The sequence below is a fragment of the Salmo trutta genome, chromosome 13 (genome assembly GCF_901001165.1).
Source record: "Salmo trutta chromosome 13, fSalTru1.1, whole genome shotgun sequence".
Classification (NCBI taxonomy): domain Eukaryota; kingdom Metazoa; phylum Chordata; class Actinopteri; order Salmoniformes; family Salmonidae; genus Salmo; species Salmo trutta.
This window is the reverse complement of record NC_042969.1, coordinates 57,181,134-57,206,905: the sequence shown is the minus strand read 5'-3', so window position 1 is coordinate 57,206,905 and position 25,772 is coordinate 57,181,134. Positions and strand designations below refer to the sequence as shown.

At 46.8% G+C, this 25,772-nt stretch overlaps 2 protein-coding genes across 5 annotated transcripts in view; one reads left to right on the top strand and one right to left on the bottom strand.

Annotated features, from left to right (window-relative positions):
• The window catches only part of LOC115206138 (MAP/microtubule affinity-regulating kinase 4), a 60,605-nt gene extending 40,853 nt beyond the window's left edge, over positions 1-19,752 (top strand). Inside the window, exons 8-18 of one of the 3 annotated variants that reach the window (XM_029772768.1) lie at positions 131-367; positions 726-845; positions 944-1,043; positions 2,830-2,939; positions 3,517-3,700; positions 3,975-4,201; positions 4,989-5,095; positions 9,865-10,134; positions 11,934-12,016; positions 13,628-13,672; positions 16,906-17,095. In XM_029772768.1, coding sequence (XP_029628628.1) covers positions 131-367; positions 726-845; positions 944-1,043; positions 2,830-2,939; positions 3,517-3,700; positions 3,975-4,201; positions 4,989-5,095; positions 9,865-10,134; positions 11,934-12,016; positions 13,628-13,672; positions 16,906-16,970 — 1,548 coding nt within the window. In that variant the 3' untranslated portion in view covers positions 16,971-17,095. Of the gene's footprint in view, positions 1-130; positions 368-725; positions 846-943; positions 1,044-2,829; positions 2,940-3,516; positions 3,701-3,974; positions 4,202-4,988; positions 5,096-9,864; positions 10,135-11,933; positions 12,017-13,627; positions 13,673-16,905 lie in introns of all 3 variants that reach the window. The other 2 variants (XM_029772767.1, XM_029772769.1) reach the window with 2 other exon arrangements.
• A 222-nt stretch (positions 19,753-19,974) lies between these two features.
• Positions 19,975-23,709, bottom strand: LOC115206139 (creatine kinase M-type). Of its 2 annotated transcripts, none has more exons than XM_029772770.1 (8): positions 23,562-23,709; positions 22,254-22,466; positions 21,869-22,023; positions 21,565-21,697; positions 21,287-21,458; positions 21,040-21,163; positions 20,661-20,850; positions 19,975-20,481 (listed from the first exon to the last, which is right to left on the bottom strand). In XM_029772770.1, exons 2-8 carry the CDS (start codon positions 22,441-22,443, stop codon positions 20,303-20,305), a joined length of 1,143 nt encoding a protein of 380 aa, XP_029628630.1. In that variant the 5' UTR covers positions 22,444-22,466; positions 23,562-23,709; the 3' UTR covers positions 19,975-20,302. The 2 variants fall into 2 exon arrangements, with proteins under 2 accessions (XP_029628630.1, XP_029628631.1); XM_029772771.1 differs by having other exon boundaries at positions 22,254-22,463; positions 23,562-23,617.
• Between the last annotated feature and the right edge of the window lie 2,063 nt (positions 23,710-25,772).

Here is a 25,772-nt window from a genome sequence, read left to right as displayed (position 1 = left end):
TATCAATATCAATACATAAAAAAATGTGAAACACTGATGATCTCTTTCCTGAAATGAGCATACAAACTCAGCCTGAACTGAACAGACTCTCAGTCCTTAAAAGCTGCGCTATCTTCACCTGTCTCTGCAGGCTGAGAACCTCTTGCTGGATGCCGACTCCAACATCAAAATCGCAGACTTTGGCTTCAGTAACGAGTTCACCATGGGCAACAAGCTGGACACGTTCTGTGGCTCCCCTCCCTATGCCGCACCGGAGCTGTTCCAGGGGAAGAAGTACGACGGGCCTGAGGTGGACATCTGGAGCCTGGGGGTCATCCTCTACACGCTGGTCAGCGGATCACTGCCCTTCGACGGGCAGAACCTCAAGGCAAGACCCCCCGCAGCGCAGCCAAATGGCCTTTACTTTGTCTGAGTCTGAAATGGCATTCTATTCCCTACATAGGGCACTACTTTTGGCCCAGGACCATGTGTGTGGTCAAAAGTTGTGTACTATATGGGGAATATGGTGCCAAATGTGACATTTTGGAAACTAATGCTGCCTGTGGTACTGAAGGGTTTCGTGCTGATTACTTCATGTTCACGTTTTATTTTCATGCTCAGTTAATCAAGAGAAGGGACACATTGTCTTTTAGTCCCTTTGCCATTATTATGTCTCATGTTTTTGTGTAACATTATATAACGTTATATGCACGTTTTGTGTAACGTTATCTGAATGTGTTCCCCAGGAGCTGCGGGAGCGTGTTCTGCGGGGGAAGTACCGCGTGCCCTTCTACATGTCCACCGACTGCGAGGGTATCCTGCGCAGGTTCCTGGTACTCAACCCCACCAAACGCTGCACCCTGGAGGTGAGGAGGGCAACGGCAGGCGGCACTCAGCTTTACAGTACACGCAACCAGACACACCCTGTTTGTGCACTTTTTAACATCGTTTTATCCCTGATTAGCAAATCATGAACGACAAGTGGATTAACTCTGGCTACGACGGAGAAGAACTGAAGCCTCATATAGCGCCCCTGGAGGACCATAATGATGGCAGCCGCATCGGTGAAATACCTCTCTATCTCCCCTCTACTCCCTACCTACATATCGTATTCGTCCCAAATGGCACCATATTCCATTTTTAGTGCACTGGCCCCTGGGAGTAGTAGTAGTAGTAGTGCACTAAAGTCGTGGCCAAAAGTTGAGAATGACACAAATATTAATTTCCACAAAGTTTGCTGCTTCAGTGTCTTTAGATATTTTTGTCAGATGTTACTATGGAATACTCAAGTATAATTACAAGCATTTCATAAGTGTCAAAGGCTTCTATTGACAATTACATGAAGTTGATGCAAAGAGTCAGTATTTGCAGTGTTGACCCTTCTTTTTCAAGACTTCTGCAATCCGTCCTGGCATGCTGTCAATTAACTTCTGGGCCACATCCTGACTGAAGGCAGCCCATTCTTGCATAATCAATGCTTGGAGTTTGTCAGAATTTGTGGGTTTTTGTTTGTCCACCCGCCTCTTGAGGATTGACCACAAGTTCTCAATGGGATTAAGGTCTGGGGACTTTCCTGGCTATGGAACCAAAATATCGATGTTTTGTTCCCCGAGCCACTTAGTTATCACTTTTGCCTTATGGCAAGGTGCTCCATCATGCTGGAAAAGGCATTGTTCGTCACCAAACTGTTCCTGGATGGTTGGGAGAAGTTGCTCTCGGAGGATGTGTTGGTACCATTCTTTATTCATGGCTGTGTTCTTAGGCAAAATTGTGAGTGAGCCCACTCCCTTGGCTGAGAAGCAACCCCACACATGAATGGTCTCAGGATGCTTTACTGTTGGCATGACACAGGACTGATGGTAGCGCTCACCTTGTCTTCTCCGGGCAAGCTTTTTTTCCAGATGCCCCAAACAATTGTAAAGGGGATTCATCAGAGAAATGACTTTACCCCAGTCCTCAGCAGTCCAATCCCTGTACCTTTTGCAGAATATCAGTCTGTCCCTGATGTTTTTCCTGGAGAGAAGTGGCTTCTTTGCTGCCCTTCTTGACACCAGGCCATCCTCCAAAAGTCTTTGCCTCACTGTGCGTGCAGATGCACTCACACCTGCCTGCTGCCATTCCCGAGCAAGCTCTGTACTGGTGGTGCCCCGATCCCGCAACTGAATCAACTTTAGGAGACGGTCCTAGCGCTTGCTGGACTTTTTTGGGCGCCCTGAAGCCTTCTTCACAACAATTGAACCGCTCTCCTTGAAGTTCTTGATGATCCGATAAATGGTTGATTTAGGTGCAATCTTACTGGCAGCAATATCCTTGCCTGTGAAGCCCTTTTTGTGCAAAGCAATGATGACGGCACGTGTTTCCTTGCAGGTAACCATGGATGACAGAGGAAGAACAATGATTCCAAGCACCACCCTCCTTTTGAAGCTTCCAGTCTGTTATTCGAACTCAATCAGCATGACAGAGTGATCTCCAGCCTTGTCCTCGTCAACACTCACACCTGTGTTAACGAGAGAATCACTGCCATGATGTCAGCTGGTCCTTTTGTGGCAGGGCTGAAATGCAGTGGAAATGTTTTGTTGGGGATTCAGTTCTTTTGAATGGCAAAGAGGGACTTTGCAATTAATTGCAATTCATCTGATCACTCTTCATAACATTCTGGAGTATATGCAAATTGCCATCATACAAACTGAGGCAGCAGACTTTGTGAAAATTTATATTTGTGTCATTCTCAAAACTTTTGGCCACGACTGTATTGTAGGGAATAGGGTGTTATTTGGGACACAGCCTTCCTCTTCTTTCTTTGAGCCTGTATCTCTGTCTAACGTCCCTCATCTCTCCGCTCGCCTTCAGAGGTGATGGTGGGGATGGGTTACACCCGTGACGACATCAAGGACGCTCTGACCACTCGGAAGTACAACGAAGTCACCGCCACCTACCTGTTACTGGGACGCATGAATGAGGTGAGGCACAACGAGACAACGCGTGTGTGTGGGAGAGAGAGAAAATCCTTCATCATTAAGGCTTTCTGTGTTGCCCTTCTGCCTTCCCAGTGTTCCCCCTAAAAGGTAGAGTTTTTTATATATATATTTCTGCCGAGACACGCTCTTAAAGGGATAGGTTGAGATTTGGGGAATTAGTTGCCAAAGTCTGGCACTAGCCCTTTAAGATCAGTATATTTATAGGAAACAGAGCAAGCGGGGGTGTGAATGAGAGCCACCGCTTGCTCCTCCTCATCTCCTCACAGTGCAGTGGCGCGCACCAGTTACATTTCAGATGGTGTCAACGTCATTTCATTTCCATGCATTTTGGAGTAGAATATCCTTTTAAAAAGTCACCAGAAGTGACCTTCTCACAGTCGTTCTACACAGAAATCCCCCTCTGCTACCTTAGCCACCGCTGCTAATACAAATCTCAGGGGAACACCTGGCGTGCCAGTCTGCTACAATACGTGTGTGTGTCGTGCCTGTGTGTTCACACTGTCCACAATCACCTGAGTCCTGATGCTAACGAGTGTGTTTCTCTCTGTGTGTATGTCAGGTGGAGGGCAGTGAGTCTCGGTCAACCAGCAGTCTGAGCCTGGCGCGGGTACGGCCCAGCACCGTCACCAACGGCACCAGTAAACACTCCACCTCCTCCACTACCTCCACCTCCTCCTCCCACAGCAAGACCACCCAGCGCAGCGCCTCCACCTACCACCCCCGCAGGAGGCACAGCGACTTCTGTGAGTGGGCTGTCTGTTAGTCTGCGTCCCAAAATGCACCTTTTTGTGAGGTCACCGGTCATCTTTATAATTTGTGCAGTCTATAATATCATAACATGCTGTTTATCCCAAACGACTTACAGTAATCCATGCAGAAATGTACATATGGGTGGCCCCAGCAGAATTCAAACCCACAATCTTGGTTTTACAAGCGCCTTGCTCTATGAACTGAGCCACACAGGACCAGACTTTGATTCTCATGTCGTATCCTCTGCCCTGTCCGCCTGTTGTGCAGGCGGTCCAGCAGCGCCCCCGTCCCACCCCAAGCGTAGCCCCAGCAGCGTGGCGGGGGCAGACAGGGAGCTGAAGGAAGAGGGAGGGCGCATGGCGTCCCGGAAGGTCAGCAGCAGCGTGGTGGGCAGCCGTTCCATCCAGCCTCCCTCCAGCCCCATGGTCAGCAGCGCCAACAACCCCAACCAGTCAGAGATCCCAGACCGCCGCAAGGAGATTAACACCGCCACGGTGAGCACACACACACACACACACACGCACACACACACACATGCACACATAGGCCATGTTCCAGGCTCACTACATGTTAGCAAACCACATCATATAATAGAGTTATCTGATGCCAGACTGCGCCGTCGATGATGTGGCACGCAACTATTGGTTGATGCAGTGCAATGCTGTCGGCCTACAATATGACCTTATACGTATTTATACAGTATAAACACACACACACACAGGGAAAAGAGGAGACAAACTAAGGTCAGTGTGCGGAGGAATGAACCAAGAACAACACTTTGGATAGAGAATCTACAGATTCATGCTAAACTATGATGTGGACAGAGAGAATAGAGATGAAACGCTAGTATATAGGGAGTCCAGTAACAGTATAAGGATGAACGACGACAACAGTGTGAACGGAGAATATGTAGATGAACCCGAGATGAACCCTTTGAAGGGCTCAGAGGCGCTCTGACAGGGTGGACTGAGAGGGACGACAAGAGTTCAACACTGATACTGTGGTTCCCTAAAGTACACTCCTTTTGACCAGGGCTCATAAGTAGTGCACTATATGGGGAATAGGGTGCCATTTGGGATGCGTCCATTGACACTGTGATGTGGGGGGGTGGATATTATCAGTCAGGGCTTTGAATAGACATAAACATCCAAGCGTTATGTGACCATTAGACAATGTCATTATATGGAGGAGAGGAGGGATATATGAAGGATGCCTTTCTGAATTTCACCAAATCACAGTCAATGTGTTATCTATGGAACTGTCATTCTCCCTGCCTTTCAGAACAACGTCCCAGCAAGTGCCATGATCCGCCGGAACACGTACGTGTGCACCACGGACCGGAACAGCACAGACAGGCCCTCCCTACTGCAGAACGGAAAGGAGAACAGGTGAGCAGAGCGTTTGGGTTTCATGTTTGTGTCATAGGCGTCGTAAGGATTGGACCAAGGCGCAGCGGGTAAAGTGCTCATCTTCTTTATTTGAAGTAACGTGAACACTTAAACAAAACGACGAAACAGTTCCGTAAGGCAACACAAGTGAAACAAACCCCAACTAAATATGGCCTCCAATTAGAGGCAACGACAACCAGCTGTCTCTAATTGGAGGTCCTACTAAAACCCCAACATAGAAATAGAAAACTAGATTTAAACATAGAAATAGAAAACATAGAACCTAAACCAAAAACACCGAAACACACAAAACAAACATCCCCTGCCACGCCCTGACCAAACTACAATGACAAATAATCCCTTTACTGGTCAGGACGTGACAGTTTGTGTTTGAGCATTGTACATGTGCTTCTACATTTGTTGAGTCCTTGAGTATAATAGCAGGGATACTGTACATTCACGTTCTCAACATTGTGTGCATACATAACCTATGTGTTTTGACTGTAGTGGTGTTTTTGTGTGTATAACATTCATTACGTCTCTTGACTAGGGGATAAAGAGCTTACTGGTGTGTGCCAGAAGGTGGTGGTTATCATGTGACCTACGGTCCTAGCACTGGGGGAGGGGAGGGGTGGGGGTGGAGGGGGAAAGCGGTGGCTGGCTGTGTCCCAACTTGATCAGCAACCACCTTCAAGGCCCTGTCAATGCAATGCAACCGTCTTCTAGGCCCTGTCAATGCAATGCATCTGCCTTCTAGGCCCTGTCAATGCAATGCAACTGCCTTCAAGGCCCTGTCAATGCAATGCAACTGCCTTCAAGGCCCTGTCAATGCAATGCAACCGCCTTCTAGGCCCTGTCAATGCAATGCCACACTAGACGGGCTGACGGGACACACATGTGCTAGAGCACACACAGTGCAGCCGCACAAACAAATACACCACCGCATACACACAATGACAAAATACACAAACCAACACCCTCGGAAACAGACACAATAATCGTGCTCATACAGACATGCATGTTGTCATACAATTACATGCTATATATTACATAATCATGCATTACATTCTACACATTTTCAGTTTCTCCCCCTGGTCTCTTTTGCTTTGGGGCTCAAGTTGAGGGTAAATGATTGTGCTCTAAAACGGCTGCAAATCAACCAAAGGACTCTAATGTGTCTGCCCTACTCGGCCCCTCTCCCTATGTGAGTGTGTGTCTGTCTATCAGAGCTCTGGCTATTTAGAGCGTTAAGTAAAGCGGCCCCAGGCCAACAGGGGCTCAGCCAGCCTAGCTAACCCAGCCAGTCAGGGAGAACTGTAGGGAGCGGGCCAAGGGGACGAGGGGAGGGGAGCTCTGCCAGGTGGATGAAAGGATGCAGGGTTAAGGGGGCATGGGGAAGGAGGGGGCTACTGCTGTACGTCCACAAGCCTCCAAGCAGATGGCTGAAATCTTCATTTTCAGTCTGTCTGTCTCTCTCCCTCAAGCCCTCTCTCTATCTCTCACCCACTCTCTCTATCTCTCACCCTCTCTCTCTCTCTCTCTCTCTCTATCTCTCACCCTCTCTCTCTCACTCACCCTCTATCTCTCACCCTTTCTCTCTGTATCTCTCACCCTCTCTCTCTGTATCTCTCACCCTCTCTCTCTCTCTCTCACTCACCCTCTCTCTCTGTATCTCTCACCCTCTCTCTCTGTATCTCTCACCTTCTCTCTGTAACTCTCCCCCTCTCTCTGTATCTCTCACCTTTTCGCTCTGTATCTCTCACCCTCTCTCTGTATCTCTCACCCTCTCTCTGTATCTCTCACCCTCTCTCTCTGTATCTCTCACCCTCTCTCTGTATCTCTCACCCTCTCTCTCTGTATCTCTCTCCCTCTCTCACTCACCCTCTCTCTCTGTAACTCTCACCCTCTCTGTATCTCTCACCCTCTCTCTGTATCTCTCACCCTCTCTCTGTATCTCTCACCCTCTCTCTCTGTATCTATCACCCTCTCTCTCTCTCACTCACCCTCTCTCTCTGTAACTCTCACCCTCTCTGTATCTCTCACCCTCTCTCTGTATCTCTCACCCTCTCTCTGTATCTCTTACCCTCTCTCTCTGTATCTATCACCCTCTATCTCTATCTCTCACCCTCTCTCTCTATCTCTCACCCTCTCTCTCTATCTCTCACCCTCTCTCTCTGTATCTCTCACCCTCTCTCTCTCTATCTCTCACCTCTCTCTCTCTCTCTCTCTCTCTCACCCTCTCTCACTCACCCTCTCTCTCTGTAACTCTCACCCTCTCTCTCTGTAACTCTCACCCGCTCTCTCTGTATCTCTCACCCTCTTTCTCTATCTCATCCTCTCTCACAATCTCTTTCCCTCTCTCTCTGTATCTCTCTCTATCTCTCACCCACTCTCTCTATCTCTCACCCTCTCTCTATCTCTCACCCTCTCTCTCTATCTCTCACCCTCTCTCTATCTCTCACCCTCTCTATCTCTCACCCTCTCTCTCTCTCTCTCTCTCTCTCTCTATCTCTCACCCTCTCTCTCTCACTCACCCTCTCTCTCACCCTTTCTCTCTGTATCTCTCACCCTCTCTCTCTGTATCTCTCACCCTCTCTCTCTCTCTCTCACTCACCCTCTCTCTCTGTATCTCTCACCCTCTCTCTCTGTATCTCTCACCCTCTCTCTGTAACTCTCCCCCTCTCTCTATATCTCTCACCTTTTCTCTCTGTATCTCTCACCCTCTCTCTCTGTATCTCTCACCCTCTCTCTGTATCTCTCACCCTCTCTCTGTATCTCTCTCCCTCTCTCACTCACCCTCTCTCTCTGTAACTCTCACCCTCTCTGTATCTCTCACCCTCTCTCTGTATCTTTCACCCTCTCTCTGTATCTCTCACCCTCTCTCTCTGTATCTATCACCCTCTCTCTCACTCACCCTCTCTCTCTGTAACTCTCACCCTCTCTGTATCTCTCACCCTCTCTCTGTATCTCTCACCCTCTCTCTATCTCTCACCCTCTCTCTCTGTATCTATCACCCTCTATCTATATCTCTATCTCTCACCCTCTCTCTCTATCTCTCACCCTCTCTCTCTATCTCTCACCCTCTCTCTCTGTATCTCTCACCCTCTCTCTCTCTATCTCTCACCTCTCTCTCTCTCTCTCACCCTCTCTCTCTCACCCTCTCTCTCTGTATCCCCCCTCTCTCTGTAACTCTCACCCTCTCTCTCTGTAACTCTCACCCGCTCTCTCTGTATCTCTCACCCTCTTTCTCTATCTCTCATCCTCTCTCACAATCTCTTTCCCTCTCTCTCTGTATCTCTCTCTCAATCTCTCACCCTCTCTCTGTATCTCTCACCCTCTCTCTGTATCTCTCACCCTCCTTCTCTGTATCTCTCACCCCCTCTCTCTATCTCTCACCCTCTCTCTCTGTATCTCTCACCCACTCTCTCTCTCACCCTCTTTCTGTCTCTCACCCTGTCTCTCTATATCTCTCCCTCTCTCTCTCTGTAACTTTCCCTCTCTCTCTATCTCTCACCCTCTGTATCTGTCACCCTCTCTCTGTATCTCTCACCCTCTCGCTCTCTCTCCCTCTCTCTATCTCCCACCCTCTCTCTCTATCTCCCACCCTCTCTCTATCTCTCTCCCCTCTCTTACCCTCTCTCTATCTCTCACCCTCACTCTCTGTGTCTCTCACCCTCTCTCTCTGTGTCTCTCACCCTCTCTCTCTGTATCTCTCACCCTCTCTCTCTGTATCTCTCACCCTCTCTATCTCTCCCCCTCTCTCTCTGTATCTCTCACTCACCCTCTCTCTGTATCTCTCTCACCCTCTCTCTGTAACTCTCCCCCTCTCTCTCTGTAACTCTCCCCCTTTCTCTCTGTAACTCTCACCCTCTCTCACTCTGTTTCTCTTACCCTCTCTCTCTGTATCTCTCACCCTCTCTCTCTGTATCTCTCACCCTCTCTCTCTGTAACTCTCACCCTCTCTCTCTGTAACTCTCACCCTCTCTCTGTATCTCTCACTCACCCTCTCTCTCTGTATCTCTCACCCACCCTCTCTCTCTGTATCTCTCACCCTCTCTCTCTGTTTCTCTCCCCCTCTCTCTGTAACTCTCCCCCTTTCTCTCTGTAACTCTCACCCTCTCTCTCTGTAACTCTCACCCTCTCTCTCTGTAACTCTCACCCTCTCTATCTGTATCTCTCACCGTCTCATTTTCTCTCTTTCCCTTTCTATTTCTATGCTCACTTTTCTTTTCTCACTTTTTACCAGCATACCAGTCACACCCCTCCCACATCCCCCTTTCCAGTCTGTCCTTCCCTCCTCCTCCCTGATCCCCCTCTCCCCCTCACAGTCTGTTTCCACCAAAGGCCCAGTTCTGATTTGGCCTCACCAGTATTCTCTCTCTGTCTGCTGAAAGCCAACACAAGCGGTAGCTCCTACCCTGGGACTCTGTAAAGGTTCACCATCCCTCTGCCAGATCCAAACTAACTCCAGCTAAAGCATTTCTGGCTCAAATCATTGATACGATGATATGCCCTGGGCAAATGCTTTTTTTAGGCTGGATCATATTGTTGTATGTTTTAATTATGTAATGTATTGATTGTTGCTGCCTTCTTGGCCAGGTCTCCCTTGATAAAGAGACTCTGGGTCTCAATGGGCTTTTCCTGGTTAAATAAAGGTTAAAAAAAGAAAAATACATTATGAACTGAGCACCTCACTGTTAATGGTTGAGTGATGGATGAACGGGATGATGATCTGATTGTTTTGTCCTTTCTGCTCTCTCCTCTCTCAGCTCCATGTCCCACCGGCTGCCCCCGGCCTCACCCTCCACCCACAGCATTGCTGGGGCCTCGGGGACCTCCTCCTCTTCGGGCTCCCGCCTCACCCGGGGCTCCAGCATCCGCAGCACCTTCCACGGGGGCCAGCTGAGGGACCGGCGGCCTCCCTCCCACGCCCCCCCCACCTCCCCCACTCTGTCCCACGACGCCAGCCCCCTGCCCCACGCACGTACCCGCGCCACCTCCAACCTGTTCAGCAAGCTCACCTCCAAGCTCACACGCAGGTAAGAGGAGAGTGAAGGGAGTGTGAGGAAGCCCTGAGCTTTAGCCCCCCAGTGTAAGGATGACAACACTTCTATTCTAGTCCATAGTGAGGGTAGAATTCTTAGCTTGAACCCTGTTGACTTTGGATATTTAAGGAATTTCAGTAGAAACATCAGAAGTGTAAACAATCCTAGTCTAAACAGCTGAAAGGGACAGGCAGCGTGAAATTGGGAGGATTCTAATAGATGTTAGTTCTAATTATACGATGCTGCGCGCGACATTGTAAAATTCAACGCTCGTCAGGGATAGCGACTGCGTTTAAGAAATTAGATCAAATAATGATCATGTACAGTCTAGCAAGGACAAGGATTACTGTAAGCGTTCACGCCTGTTACGCCCCCGTGTTATTTTAAGTGTGAAAATCTGGGGAGCTCTTTGTTTAGCGAAGCCCAGTAAACTGCTCATCTGTGTGCACTGATGGAGACAAGCAGGCCTGATAGCAGGCCTGAACCGAAAGGGAATGTTGATTCAGGCAAATGAACATGAAATAGCACCCTAAACGAGACTGGCATGTAGTAGAGGCCTTTATGGGTCCAACAAGTTAGACGCGTTCCGAAATGGAAAAACCTGATCCTTTCCATATAGACCTGGTCGGATCCAGACCCGGTCCGATCCGAGTGAAAAAAGCAGCAGAAAAGTCCATTTTTAAGCTACTTTATTAAACGGAACTGATAAAGCGTGAAGGAGAGGAGGCAGAGAGAGGTGACGCTCTAGCAGGGTCGTGCTGTGTGTAGGCTACTGTGAGTGTGAGTGAGTGACACGGGAACAGGGAGGAAGGAGGGAGAGGAGAGAAACGGCAACCAACCAAGCCGAATCGCGCTATAGTAGACTAATAGCTGCCATAGCTAGGTTATTTATCATCCAAAATGTTTACGTAGTACCTGTCTTGACTGCATCAAACCGGGAGAAGCTAGTTAAGCTAGCTAGCTAGGCTAATTGGTGTTGCATGCTCTTTCTCATCCCACAGTTACAAACAACAACAACTCCATTCAGAATATAAATTAGCTGCCTTCTCCTTTAATTTTTAAATCCATCATTTTAATTCCATCTTCCATTGATGAGATATTTCCTAACCTTCGTCCCAAACAGAGGCTCTATGACCGTGAAGAACTCTAGCGTGTAGGCTACAGTGTTAGATAGTGTGTTAAGGACAATATAGTTAGGCAACTGTAGAGGAGGGCACACAAAGTCCAAGACAGGTGACAGTGACTTCCTCAGTATGGAGGGCATTCGTCTGAGCCCTAGAGACACAGTGGAGTCAGTAAGGTGTGTGTGTGTGTCTGGCCATCGGTACTCAGACTTACACTGCTGGAGGGTCCGAAATGCTTCTGACGTCCCCCTCTCTCACTCTCTCCTTAATCTGCATTGACTTTACTCAGGCTTACTTCCTCCTCTATTAACCACAGGCTTCAAACCCCCCCACTTACCCAGTTCACATCTCCCTACTTCCTACTACACTCTCTCTCTGTCTCTCTCGGTCCTGGCTGTTTTTTGGGGAAGTGCTTCATGTTTTTTTCTGTTTCTTAACTACTTTGCTTTTCCGTGTTAACTTTACTTTTCCTTGTTAACTTTACTTTTCCTTGTTAACTTTACTTTTCCTTGTTAACTTTACTTTTCCTTGCCTATCAGCTGCAATCTTTTATCCTTCTTTTTTCCCCTTTATCCATATCTCTTTCTTTCTCTCTATGTCTTTCTTTCTTTGTCTCTCTATTTCTCTGTCTCTCTCGTTCTCTTTATTTCTCTCTCTTCTTCCTCGTAGGGTCAATCTTGACCCCTCTAAGCGTCCCAACTCAAACAAGTCCGTCTCGGGTTGCACTCTTCCGCAGGGATCAAAAACAGTTAGTAAGTTCTTCTTCCCATGTTTCTGGCTCCTTCTCTCTGCCTGTCTGTCAGTCTGTCTGCCTGCCTGCCTGTCTGTCTGCCAGTACCTCCAACCCCTCGCACACTCCCCTCTCATTCAGTGCCTCAGTCTGTGTGCGCCCTGTCTGTTGTCTGGGTTCAGTACAAGAGCGCACCCTAGAGGCCACAGGTGACACAGCATACCCTTGACAACAACAGAACAACAGCCAGCAAGGACCCTGCTTTCCAAAGGCTTTTAAAATGAGCACAGGCTTGTACATTCTTCTTGTAATTTCAGTTCAATTAAAGGCAGTTGGTTAATGGATTCATTATTGTATGGATATCTACCAACTGATTGTGGCACCTCAAACAATAATACATGATTGGACATGAAACATTTCTTTAATCTTATCTTTGAAAATCAAAGGGGTCTGATGTGACTTTGGACTCTACGGGCTGTTCTTTACCTTCTCCTAAAGCTTTAGGGTGCACCTCACTCTGATGACCTCACCACTCATTGTGCGGTTATATGCCGTCCAGTTGTACTTTTGAACGCAATTGTAAGACGGTGACTCATTTAATGAACTCCATATATTCCTCGCATTGTTAAAACACCATCAGTCTCAGAGCCAGTACTGTGAAGCTGTTTCAGTGTTTTTGGTTAAGCCTACCTACTTCTTTGCCACAACACAACGGTATCACAAAGCCAAGGAGGTACAGATTGGTACAGTCTTGTTTGTAAGGAGCTGCTGCCATGCGTCCTTAGCATTGCTGACACTTTAAACCAGTATTAGTTGCTTAATAGAGCCTTTATCCCCCTCTTAACGGGATCCTCTTCACAGTCCCAGCCAGAGGCACAGGCTTGTCATTCCTTATCCTCCCTCTCCACTCATCTCCACTCACTCCCTCTCTCCCAGAGAGATATTTGACCCAACATGGCAGCCCAGACGCTATCCCACTGGCAGGTTTGTTTTAAGACACTCGACAGCTCAGATCTCTCCACTATCCTGTTAGATGGAGATTTTCTAGAAGGAAAGCTCTAGTCCTTTCAAGAAACGCCTAGTTTCTGGAATGGCATGTGGTTTGCCGTGAGCGACACTCTTTGTGGTGCTTGAACAGCAGCGCCCCCTTGTGTGTGTTAGATGGATGTGTAATGGGACATCTCAAAACCTGTCCATACTTTAGTGGTAGTAGACATTGGGCGAACACCATGTGCTTTCATATGCTTTTTGTCCGAATTTATGGTACACATGTTCTACAAACCCACTTAAAATCCATCACAGCACAAGTTTTCCAGTTATGTCACGCATTGCAATCAGTAGAAGCTTTCTAGTCTCTGGCAGACATCCAAACCTGCCCCGAGCCCTTTCCTCTAAAATACCTTTCTAGTGTGGCTTCAAAGTGTATGTTTTTATTTATTTTATTTCATTTCCTTGCATTTCGGAAGGTTGATGTCACTCTGGCTCTGATGAGTTGATGGTGTTGTTGTTGAGTTGGTGTTGTGGTTGATGTTGCCTTGCTGAGGGAAGGATTGGAATAGGAAGGGGAGGGAACAAGGGATATTTCTCTATTGGCTGATTCATTCCTAACACGCAACTTTGTCTTCCTCTTGAGGGTCACAGACGAACCTGAGAGAGTCTGCAGATCTCCGGTCACAAGGTGAGTGTATACAATACAGTATGTCCCACTGTGATGAGAACCTCTTTAATTACTGGTCCAAGGTCAGTTTCCCCAAACCCAGTTGTAACCACATTCATTATGATCACACAATGCAAAACTGACCCCAGACCAGTTAGTTAGTTGTGATGGATATCAGTCAAAGACATTCTTTATCACTCCATGTCTGCCCACCATTGGGCAGTATGACAGCTCCAGGACCAGTAGTTACTAAAGGCATTTCTATTCTCTCCCTCACAATGTAGCCTCGGCTGCACAGTCTCTGGTCAGACAGTCTCTGGTTAAAACCAGCAGGTAAAGCTCAGAGCATGGGTCAATGCAGCATTAGCTCTAAATGCCCTTGGTGTGACTCGTAGATAGTAGATGTGGTACCCTGTGCTAGATGCCTGTGATTGAGTGCCTCTCTAATTATTTTCTGAAGTAGGATCCTTGTGTGTTTTAATAAGTAGGTTCCTCAGTGTGTGATAATAACAATTTAAACTCCCCATCCTTTGACATGAACCTCATTTTTACTAACTCAAATTATTTGAATAAATGAATAAATACCCATAATGTAGACATGCAGAATACTTACCGAGCTTCCATTTCATAACTTCCAGTCTTAGTTGTTTTGGGTTGGGTTGGTGTTGATGGTGTGTGCATATAGTTGGTAAGTCATGCTGTTGAGCTATGTTTCCAAGAGTAGTACTAGTAGTGTTTGGTATCCTGGCTATGTCCACGCCTAAACCTACACCTACCTACACAGCAGATGTGTTTTGCTAGCTTGTGACTGAGCAAGGTAAGATATCACCTCAAGCTGATTCTGTGACCCACCAGCACAGCATTCCAAATAAACATTTCTGCTTTAAAATGGAAATCAATCCCAACTTAAATTAGCTGTGCAAACCACAAAGGTTGGGCTCAATTCCATTTCAATTCAGGAAGTACACTGAAATTCCAATTCTCTTCAATGCGTTCCAATTAGGATTTCTTTAAATTAGAATTGGAATTTGGTTTAATTTCTGAACTTACTGAATTTAAATGGAATTGACCACAACCCTGCCATCCAAAGACACCTCCAGAAATAATAATGTAATGAGCAGAATATACAGTGCATTCGAAAAGTATTCAAACCCCTTACCTTTTTCTATATTTTGTTACGTTACAGCCTTATGCTAAAATTGCTCAAATGATTTTTTCCCCTCATCAATCTACACACAATACCCCATAATGACAATGTGAAAACAGGTTTTTAGAAATGTTTGCTAATTTATTAAAACAAAAAAATAGAAATACCTTATTTACATAAGTATTCAGACCCTTTGCTATGAGACTCAAAATTGAGTCAAGTGCATCCTGTTTCCATTGATCGTCTTTTAGATGTTTCTACATCTTGATTGGAGTCCACCTGTGGTAAATTCAATTCATTGGACATGATTTGGAAAGGCACACACTGGTCTATATAAGGTCCCACAGTTGACAGTGCATGTCAGAGCAAAAACCAAGGCATGAGGTCGAAGGAATTGTCCATAGAGCTCCGAGACAGGATTGTGTCTAGGCATAGATCTGGGGAAGGGTACCAAAAAGTATCTGCAGTATTGAAGTTCCACAAGAACACAGTGGTCTACATCATTCTTAAATGGAAGAAGTTTGGAACCACCAAGACTCTTCCTAGAGCTGGCCGCCCGGCCAAACTGAGCAAACGGGGGAGAAGGGCCTTAGTCAGGGAGGTGACAAAGAACCCGATGGTCACTCTGACAGAGCTTCAGAGTTTCTCTGGAGATGGGAGGACCTTCCAGAAGGACAACCATCTCTGCAGCACTCCACCAATCAGGCCTTTATGGTAGAGTGGCCAGATGGAAGCCACTCCTCAGTAAAAGGCACATGACAACCTACTTGGTTTGCTAAAAGGCACCTAAAGGACTCCATGAGAAACAAGATTCTCTGGTCTGGTGAAATCAAGATTGAACTCTTTGGCCTGAATGCCAAGCGTCACGTCTGGAGGAAACCTGGCACCATCCCTACGGTGAAGCATGGTGGTTGCAGCATCATGCTGTGGGGATGTTTTTCACCAGCAGGGACTGGGAGACTAGTCAGTATTGAGGGAAAGTTGAACGGAGCTAAGTACAGAGCGATCCTTGATGAAAACCTCCTCCAGAGCCCTCAGGACCTCAGAATGGGGTTATGGTTCACCTTCCAACAGGACAACAACCCTAAGCACACAGCAGGAGTGACTTCGGGACAAGTCTCTGAATGTCCTTGAGTGGCCCAGCCAGAGCCCGTACTTGAACCCGATCTATCATCTCTGGAGAGACCTGAAAATAGCTGTGCAGCGACGCTCCCCACCTAACCGGACAGCGCTTGAGAGGATCTGCGAAAAAGAATGAGAGAAACTCCCCAAATACAGGTGTGCCAAGTTTGTAGAGTCATACCCAAGAAGATTCCAGGCTGTAATCGCTGCCAAAGGGTCTGAGTACTTATGTAAATGTGATATTTCCGTTTTTAATTTGAATGCATTTGCAAACATTTCAAAAAACTGTTTTTGCTTTGTCATGGGGTATTGTGTGTAGCTTGATGGGGGGGGAACTATTTATTCAATTTTAGAATACGGCTGTAACGTAGCAAAATGTGGAAAAAGTCAAGGGATCTGAATACTTTCTGAATGCACCAAGCATACATCCTTGAGTGGGGCACGGCTGTAGCCTAGTATGATGGTATGATGGTGCATCATCACTTAGAATGTTGTTGCCTTGAAGAACACGTGTCCTCAAAAAGGTAAAATTGTGTTGTTGACTTGCCTAACTTGTGTTGCTGCCTAATATTCCATTTTATTGTGCTCTGGTATCCTCTGAATTGTGCACCACAGATGTATTTTTCCAGAATTGTCTAAATTATGGCAGCATTTTAAGATGGCGATGCAACGTGTGTGTTGTGGATGCTACATCCACTCCTCAGCGAAGACTGTTAAAAACATTTTATATACTTTAATTTCTATTGGCCTTGTTATCTATTTTAATGGATTTCTATTGCTGTTGATAAATTAAGAGTAGTGGCTGTTAAACCAAACCCTATATGATACTAATCTATTTCTCCCCTGTCCCCTTCTTCCCTTCCACTCACCCACATTAATGCATCGTCTCACCCACACTCCACCTGCATCCTCTTCTGTCATTCAATCTCTCACCCCCACTCACTCCCCCACTCCCACCCACGCCTCACCCACTTTGCCCCTGCAGTCGCCATCTACCTGGGCATCAAAAAGCGGCAGAGCCCCGGACCCCCCGATGCGGCTGGGATGTGAGGGTGCGGAGCCCGCAGGACCCAGCGGAGGTGGTGCTGGCGCTGCGCGAGGCGGCCCAGGGCTGCGGCTGCCAGGTCCACCTGGCTGGGCCCTTCCTGCTCTCCTGCACCCACGGGATTGCTGGCTCACGCGTGGCCTTCGAGGCTGAGGTGTGCCAGCTGCCCGCAGGCCCCGCCGAGACCAGCGGCGTGCGCTTCAAACGGCTGTGGGGGGCGCCGCTCGCCTTCCGGGACATCGCCACAAAAGTGTCCAAGGAGCTGGAGCTCTGAGGGCGACAGGGGGTGGGGCAGAGGGCTTCTACACTGGACAGACTGACCGAGGGGGCGGGAGAAGGAGACGGGAAGAACCCGCTACCCCCACTGCCAACCTCACCTCACCCCCGCCAAAGACCCGCTTCTGGTGCCACACGGACACGCAGACGCACCGGCACGGACGGCCCGGCCCCGCCACTCACAGACCTATGACCTACAAACCCTGCTGAGGCACCTCAATATTATGTGAATCTACGGAGTCGAGCAGTTATTTTTTAATTCCATATTTGCAGATGAAGATATTTTTCATCAATGTCGTTATGATTATATTATATTTGTTGTCATTCCTTTTTAACAGCTGCTATTTAAAAGGTTTTTTAATTTAGTTTTTCTTTTTTTCGCTTCAATGAGTGATTGACGCAGACTGAATGCATATTTAAGAAACAAGAGGCCAGTCCTTTCCTAGACAGAACTCCAGGATATAGAGCAGGGGTGTCAAACTCATTTTGCCCTGGAGGCCGCATTCGGTCTTCAACAAGGTCCGGAGGGCCGCACTGAAAATGTGTTATATTTCCTCGCCGTCAAAACTTTCCAAAAATAGTCCTCTACCCATACTTTAAATGATTATGCTCCCGACTGTCTAGCTTTATTTTGGAGATTATTAACAAGCTGGACACAGTCAATAAACTGTATGAATGTAGGTCCATTATCTTATCATTTCTACACAGTTTCAATTTGGTTGTAGTCATTTTAAAGTATACTATTGTTTTGTTTTACTCTAACCCGCGGGCCAGATTGGACCCCCTCGCGCACCGAATCCTGCTCGCGGGCCATATGTTTGACACCCCTGCCTTATAGGGAGACAAACAGAAATGCAGAGACGGACAACAACAAAGAACAATGCTGTAAAACAAAATGGCAGATCCTTCTGCCCATCCATTGCGTCTGCTCAATTCTTTAAGACCCCCTCTGCTACTCTCATCAAGTTTTATTTTGTGTTTTGTATATACCGGTATGTTGGTTACCAATGAGCAAAGCTGTCTGACTTCAATGTCTAAAACGGAGTAGGTGATGACTGCTCTTCTGAGCCACTAACCCTTTGATTTTCTGCGTTTCAGCAGGTAATGTACACAGGCATTCTACACGTTCTTCTGGTAGCACTTTTGGTTTAGCAATATCACCTCTTCAATTGTATTTCCTCTTAAATGGTACAGCACATTCACCGGGCCAAGATTCCAAACATGATTTGATATAAGCTGTGTTTAGTATAATGTTGGGGAACATCGATTGTCACATTTCAAGGAATCACAAATGGATCACTTTTTTGTATAAGATGACCCAAGATTGCATAAACAAAGATAATTGGATCAACTCCTAATTTTCTGCTCAAAAATAAAATAATATCATTGATCACACAGACTATAACAACTACAGCGACGCTTGTTGAATTGCATTCAGTATTTCAATTGGTCAGCAAAACAGGCGTTGTGTAGCCGCTTCCCTTCTGGTAACCAATCAGCCTTCTGTATTCCTGAGTGACGTATGAGAGGGAGGTTGGTAGTTTAGAATGTGACCCTGGGTGACGCTGTTGAAATCAACCCTGACACTCTTCTATAAATGAAGCACGCTCCCAAGCTCCTCACGATAGATCCAAGTCAGGTAGATAGTCACTCACTCAGGCCTTGACTGTTTGTCACTGGCTTTGGTTTGCACCAATAAATAGTAATGATCCTTGTCGCCTGGCAGTGGGTCACAGCAGCAGACATGCCAGATCTTCATTCCCAGTTGGTGCAGTGAGCTGCAGTGGTCTCTTCTAGTTTAGATCTCAGAACCATGTTTCTATTTTCTCAGCTCAGACTGTTGGTGTCGCTAAATGTTCCTCAACCTTTCTTGTTTGCTGAAAGTCTGTCTGGTCTTTAAATGGCTCAAAGGTTCATCAACAGTGGATGATGTTCTCATTACAGAATGTGTTTGTCACTGTTCCAGTATGATGTCATTTCTACAGTATGTAAAATCCCAGTTATATTCCGTAACCTGTGACACCACTGACCATCTTCGCCAGCCTGCCCACACTGGACTGCTTGCCCAACACACTCACAAATCATCAGTTGTTTTCAAACTCCACCATTTTCCACCTTATTCCTTTTGGCAAAATTTGTATTGCACACGTGTATGGCAGTATTACATAGTAATCCATGACACTACTATGACTTCAGTTTGCCCGTTGCAAGGAATTATGGGAGTTTTTAGTTGCAACAGGTGGCCACAAATGTCTTAAAATGTGAAAGCTGTGATTTAGGGCAATTCTTTTGCAACTTTGCCCAAAATAGGACCTCTCTTGCCCAACAATTTCCATCTGTATTGCTAAAAGCTTAGGACCATGCTTCAAGAGTAGGAAGTAGTTGTGCGTTTGAAGCAGTCGCTGTTATCGATAAAACGGAGTGCAACTATGGAAATGACTGACCTGCAGTCCTGCATGTCTCTGAGGAAAATTGTATGAAGCAAAAATAAATTCTCCTTTCAAATTCTGACATTTTGGATCAAGTTTATTTTTGTTCTCAGTGGGGTTGATGTGGTGTCAATAGATTACAGATTGGTCATGTTATATGTTTGTTTATTGTACCATGGTTTTAGGGCATTTACGAGGCTACTGTAGCGTGTGCACGTGGTGTGTGTGTGTGCGCCCACTGAGTGTGTGTGAGTGTGTATGTACATGCACCATGTGTTTCGAGACCATACATCAGACAGTGGGGTTGATTGTTAACCTGGGCCTTGTTTTATTTGCTCAATACATTTAACTACCAAAAAACTGATTTCAAGATTAGCTGCATACACAAAGTAATGGCCCATGGCACCAGACTATGCGATGGTACTTTGATCCCAGGAAAGAACGGGAGAGATGGAAAGTGACCGTAGGAAGGAGAAAAAGAAATGATGAAGAGAAAGAATAAAGGATGGAAATAAAAGTTGGATCAGAGTGGAGTGTCTTTAGGAAAAGTACAGGGAGGCAGTCTCCTGCCCGCGTAACGACAAAGCTAGTCATTTCTATGATACAAAAAACACTGAAGCACAAGTATCGCTTTACTTCTGGGCTGGGATCATGCCATCGATGGCCTCTCCCTTCTCCAGCTTCTTCTCCATCTCCACCATGAGCTTGACGCCATCCACCACCATCTGCACCTGCTGCACCTCTGAGGAGCCCAGACGATCAGCGTTGGAGATGTCGAAGATTCCACCCACGGAGGCCGTGTCCACACCACCTGCAGGCAAAGAGGTCAAAGGTGAATCTTCATTATCTACACTGGTGCTCAATGATGTACATGTCAGGTTAAATATGGCTTGGCTAGTCACCTCAGAGATCCACATGTAATGGCAATGTAATTACATTCTATGGACTATTGCATTAAGACTGTAAAGTGAGTTTGAGAGTAGCTCATACCTGTGCCGCGCTTCTGCAGACGCAGCCTGGTCAGGATCTCCTCAAACTTGGCGTGTGTGCTCAGCTTGGGCAGCTTGACGTGCACGCCACCGCGCAGGCCAGTTCCCAGGTTGGAGGGGCAGGTCAGCACGTAGCCGAGATGCTCGTTCCACATGAAGCCGTGGTTGTGCTTCTTGAAGACTGCCTCAATCTGCACAATTTGGAGAAGGACAGGAGACGAGAACATTCCAGTGAGTGCGTTTTCAGGTGAGAACAGCCAACCGAAAGTGATGTGTGTTTGACTACAAGAAAAGCCAGCTGCCATCGTTGTGAACGAGCAATAAAGAACAATGTAGGTATTGACAGTGTGTCAGTCCTGTAGGCTCTGTGGCTAGCGTACCTTCTGCAGACCAACGCAGAAGCGTCTGAAGACCTCCTTCATGTTGCCGCCCTTCTCCATGGAGATGACACGCAGGTGATCCTCCTCGTTCACCCAGACCAAGAAGCTCTTGGCATCGTTGTGCCTTCAGAAAGGAGGGAGTACATATTACATGACTGTGGGACATACTGTACATACATTATCTGGTTTCATAAATGGTATTGTTTTGGTTCGGGTATTGGTATGGGCCTGTGTCCTGGGAACTCACCAGATTCCTCTTGCGTCGGGCCAGTCACGGGCCATACCAGCGGACAGCAGCAGGGGGGAGACGGGCTTGTCAAACAAGAAGTGGTCGGCGATCAGCTGATCCTGCTCGGCATCGGTCATGCCATTCAGGGGGTAGTACTTTCCCTTGAACTCACCATCCAGTGTGGCCAGGGCTGAGGGGAGAGAGACATAAACATGAGATTGACATGGTCGTGCTCCAAGGCAGCACAGCTGACCCTGACTTATAGTGCTGATTTTACTGAGTGCTCAGACACTTACCCTCAATGGACAGTTTCTCAACCATTCTGCGCTCGCCACGGCTGTTGTGGGGGGGCAGGGTGTATCCCTTGATGCTGCGTCCGGTACGCACACGGCTGGACAGGACGTAGGCAGGGTCAAGATCATCACCTCCCTGCAAACGGGGAAATGAATGTTATTTCACTCTAGACATATAACTCATTCAAATGCTGTCTAGTCACCACGGTCCACTGCAGCCTTATATATTAGCTAAAAAAATCAAGCTTGCAAAAGGTAGCAACGCCAATGTAGAAATGTGATTGTCATGACCACTTTCTTCACTCACCTTCAGGTTCTCGAAGTTCAGGTCGGTCTTGTGCTTGTCGGTGGGCTTGTAGCCTCCGTGACGGTCGGAGATGATGGGGTCGAACATATCCTTAAAGACTTCGTAGCACTCTTCATCACCAGCAACGCAGCCGACGGTCATGATGAAGGGGTGTCCTGCAGACAGAAAGAGAATAAGTGGGAACTATTGCCACAGGAAAACTACATGTAACAGGCTACCAACAGTCTCATTTTTCATGCCAATAGTGTATCAGTTAATATCACTAAGAATGTTTTGCTTTGAGGTGCCCTTATCAGCCACCAATCAGAGCTGATCAGGACATGCCTATCCTGTGGCCTCACAGGGCCCTTACGGGTCTTCCTGTGTGTGTGCTTCCGAGCCTTACCAGGGTTGTCCACACCGGTCTGGGTGCAGTCGTCCAGGGTGAAACCGGAGGGGGTAGACTTGCTCCTCAGCTTTTTGTACATGTCCTTGGTCAGCACCTTGGCCATGTGGTTGTTGTGCAGAGAGAGGTCTGGGAACTCCTCTTCGTCTGAGAATTTCATCTTATAGTCATTATGGCAGTTCTTCGTCATGATTGCAGCTCTCTTTTGTTCTGCTAAAAGGAGGGGAGGGGAAGAAGTGTGAATATATGTAGGATGATCTGGCACACAGTAACGAAAGCCCTCCCAACTAAATATTCAAGAATGGTGAAATAAAAATATCTGGGTCCCGAGCAACAGAATTGTGCCACATTTGTAAAAGAGAGCATGATGGGTTTTCAGAAAAAAAATGGAAAAAGAAAAAAAAAGGAACTGTCCTAGCAATGGCCTAACAATGCAACAAATAACACTAAATGTACCATATTTTGTTTTTTGTAGTAATGAGTCTCCTAGTGTCTTATCTATCAGTCTCCTGGCCCCCTCCAGCCACCGCCTCATATTTCCACAGAGAGTGACAGGGGTGATCTATGTGCTTTTATGCACTTAGCAGCAGAAGGTATTTTTAGACCAGGCCATCCACCCTACACCCGCTTGCTGTGGTTATACACTGACACTGGCATGCAATCCACCTTTCCATTCCTTCAAGGGAAACACCACCACTGGAGCCTAGTCTGGCTACCCCCCAGTAGGCAATACCAGAGAGTTCCAGAGACGGACTTGATTCATTCTCCGGTCATTAGCACAACTGACCTTCATAATAGGATCTCAGAGTAAAAACATCAGAACTACAAACATGCTGAGGAACAATTGCAGACATTATAGAAATTCCAACAACAAAAAAAATCTACAAAATATCTAAAATGACTCGATGTCATCTATAGATCACCACTGGTAACAAATCAACCAGCCGCTGTCCTGGGACTATCCCTCCTCTACAACAGCCGTTAGTGATCATTGCTGTTTTCAAACCAGTACTCTCTTTTACCGACAAAACTTTTAAGAAAGTTAGTTTGCACTCAAGAGGATGTTGAGTAAAAATGCATAAGTAGTAATATATCTTCCATTTTAGGAAACTGCAAGAAACTGAAGAGGGGTCCAATGCAAAAAACAAGAATAACCGATTTCAGGATTCCAAATGGTGCAGCGACGGAGAGGTTTCAATTGCCTAAATTGTTTGTTTCAAATTCCTCTTCTTTTTGTGCTGTTTTTCAGGAGTTCTCCTAATTTCTACTTAAACCATTTTCCAGAAGCTCGCTGCCTAGTAGGTTTACCTGCACAGAAGAAAAGAAGGAGGTAATGTTCCTGGGATCCACCAAAGCCAATATAGGGTTGCCCAACTTTGACAGGTGTTAGACCTTAGCTTATATACCCAGACCTTTGCACCCATTGGCTAGTTTGTCTCTGAATTCTCTCAATCGATTGGACAGCCACAACCCCTGATGTCCAGTGGAGTTTCTAAAAGGCAAGAACTTACATCACAACACCCGAGACGATACAACAGCTGTGCCTACTCCCTGAATGGCAACGTCCCCCTCCTCCTCTTATTAGCTAGTTGAGGTGGGGGGGTTGAAAGACACAGTTGAAGTAAAGCGACAGTTGTAAAAAGACACTTTCTCCATGGGCACCTATGTAAGTGTTCACACTGAGAGATTGAGGGATCCTGGGGAACAAATAACTACTAAACTCAGCAAAAAAAGAAAGGTCCCTTTTTCAGGTCCCTGTCTTTAAAAATGTAAATAACTTCACAGATCTTCATTGTAAAGGGTTTAAACACTGTTTCCCATGCTTGTTCAATGAACCATAAACAATTAATGAACAAGCACCTGTGGAATGGTCGTTAATAAATGAACAGCTTACAGACGGTAGGCAACTAAGGTCACAGTTATGAAAACTTAGGAGACTAAAGAGGCCTTTCGGCTGACTCTGAAAAACACCAAAAGAAAGGTGCCCAGGGTCCCTGCTCATCTGCGGGAACGTGCCTTAGGCATGCTGCAAGGAGGCATGAGGACTGCAGATGTGGCCAGGGCAATAAATTGCAATGTCCGTACTGTGAGACTCCTAAGACAGCGCTACAGGGAGACAGGACGGACAGCTGATGGCAGACCACGTGGAACAACACCTGTACAGGATCGGTACATCCGAACATCACACCTGCAGGACAGGTAAAGGATGACAACAACAACTGTCTGAGTTACACCAGGAACGCACAATCCCTCCATCAGTGCTCAGACTGTCCACAATAGGCTGAGAGAGGCTGGACTGAGGGCTTGTAGGCCTGTTGTAAGGCAGGTCCTCACCAGACATCACCGGCAACAACGTCACCTATGGGCACAAACCCACCGCGATTTACGCGAATCCGATCATCACCCCTGGTGAGACAAAACCACGACTCGTCAGTGAAGAGTACTTTTTGCCAGTCCTGTCTGGTCCAGCGACGGCGGTGTGTCACAGCATCATCGGACTGAGCTTGTTGTCATTGCAGGCAATCTCAACGCTGTAAATTACAGGGAAGACATCCTCCTCCCTCATGTGGTACCCTTCCTGCAGGCTCATCCTGACATGACCCTCCAGCATGACAATGCCACCAGCAATACTGCTCGTTCTGTGCGTGATTTCCTGCAAGACAGGAATGTCCGTGTTCTGCCATGACCAGTGAAGAGCCCGGATCTCAATCCCATTGAGCATGTCTGGGACCTATTGGATCGGAGGGCTAGGGCCATTCCCCCCAGAAATGTCCGGGAACTTGCTGGTGCCTTGGTGGAAGAGTGGGGTAACATCTCACAGCAAGAACTGGCAAATCTGGTGCAGTCCATGAGGAGGAGATGCACTGCAGTACTTAATGCAGCTGGTGGCCACACCAGATACCGACTGTTACTTTTGATTTTGACCCCCCCCTTTGTTCAGGGACACATTATTCAATTTCTGTTAGTCATATATCTGTGGAACTTGTTCAGTTTTGTTGCACTTGTTGAATCTTGTTATGTTCATAGAAGTATTTACACATGTTAAGTTTGCTGAAAGTAAACACAGTTGACAGTGAGAGGACGTTTCTTTTTTTTATGTCTAAAAGCGTCTGCTAAATGGCATATATTATATTACTAGTTGTGGGATTTCATGGGAGTTCTCCCCTACAGTCATTGGAGCTCCCTCTCATTCATCTGTAGTGTGGTTGGTGTGTATTCCCACCCCCTTGGTCCTAATTTGAATCAGCCAAAGTGATACGATTTTGCATAGGAATATGGTCATGGTCCCTTGAGAGAGATGGCGAACCGGAAGAGGAGAAAGGAGAAAGCCACTTCATAGAGCATTTTATAAACAATACCTGACAATATCAACCACAAACTGGAACTGTGTGACACACTCCTCTTGGTCTTCGCAGAGGTTTTTGTTGAAGCTCATAGTCAATCAAGGTTTAATGTGGTCACACAAGGTTTAACAATGTTAACGAGGCGATTGTTTAAAACAAGTCTTCCGCACAGTGC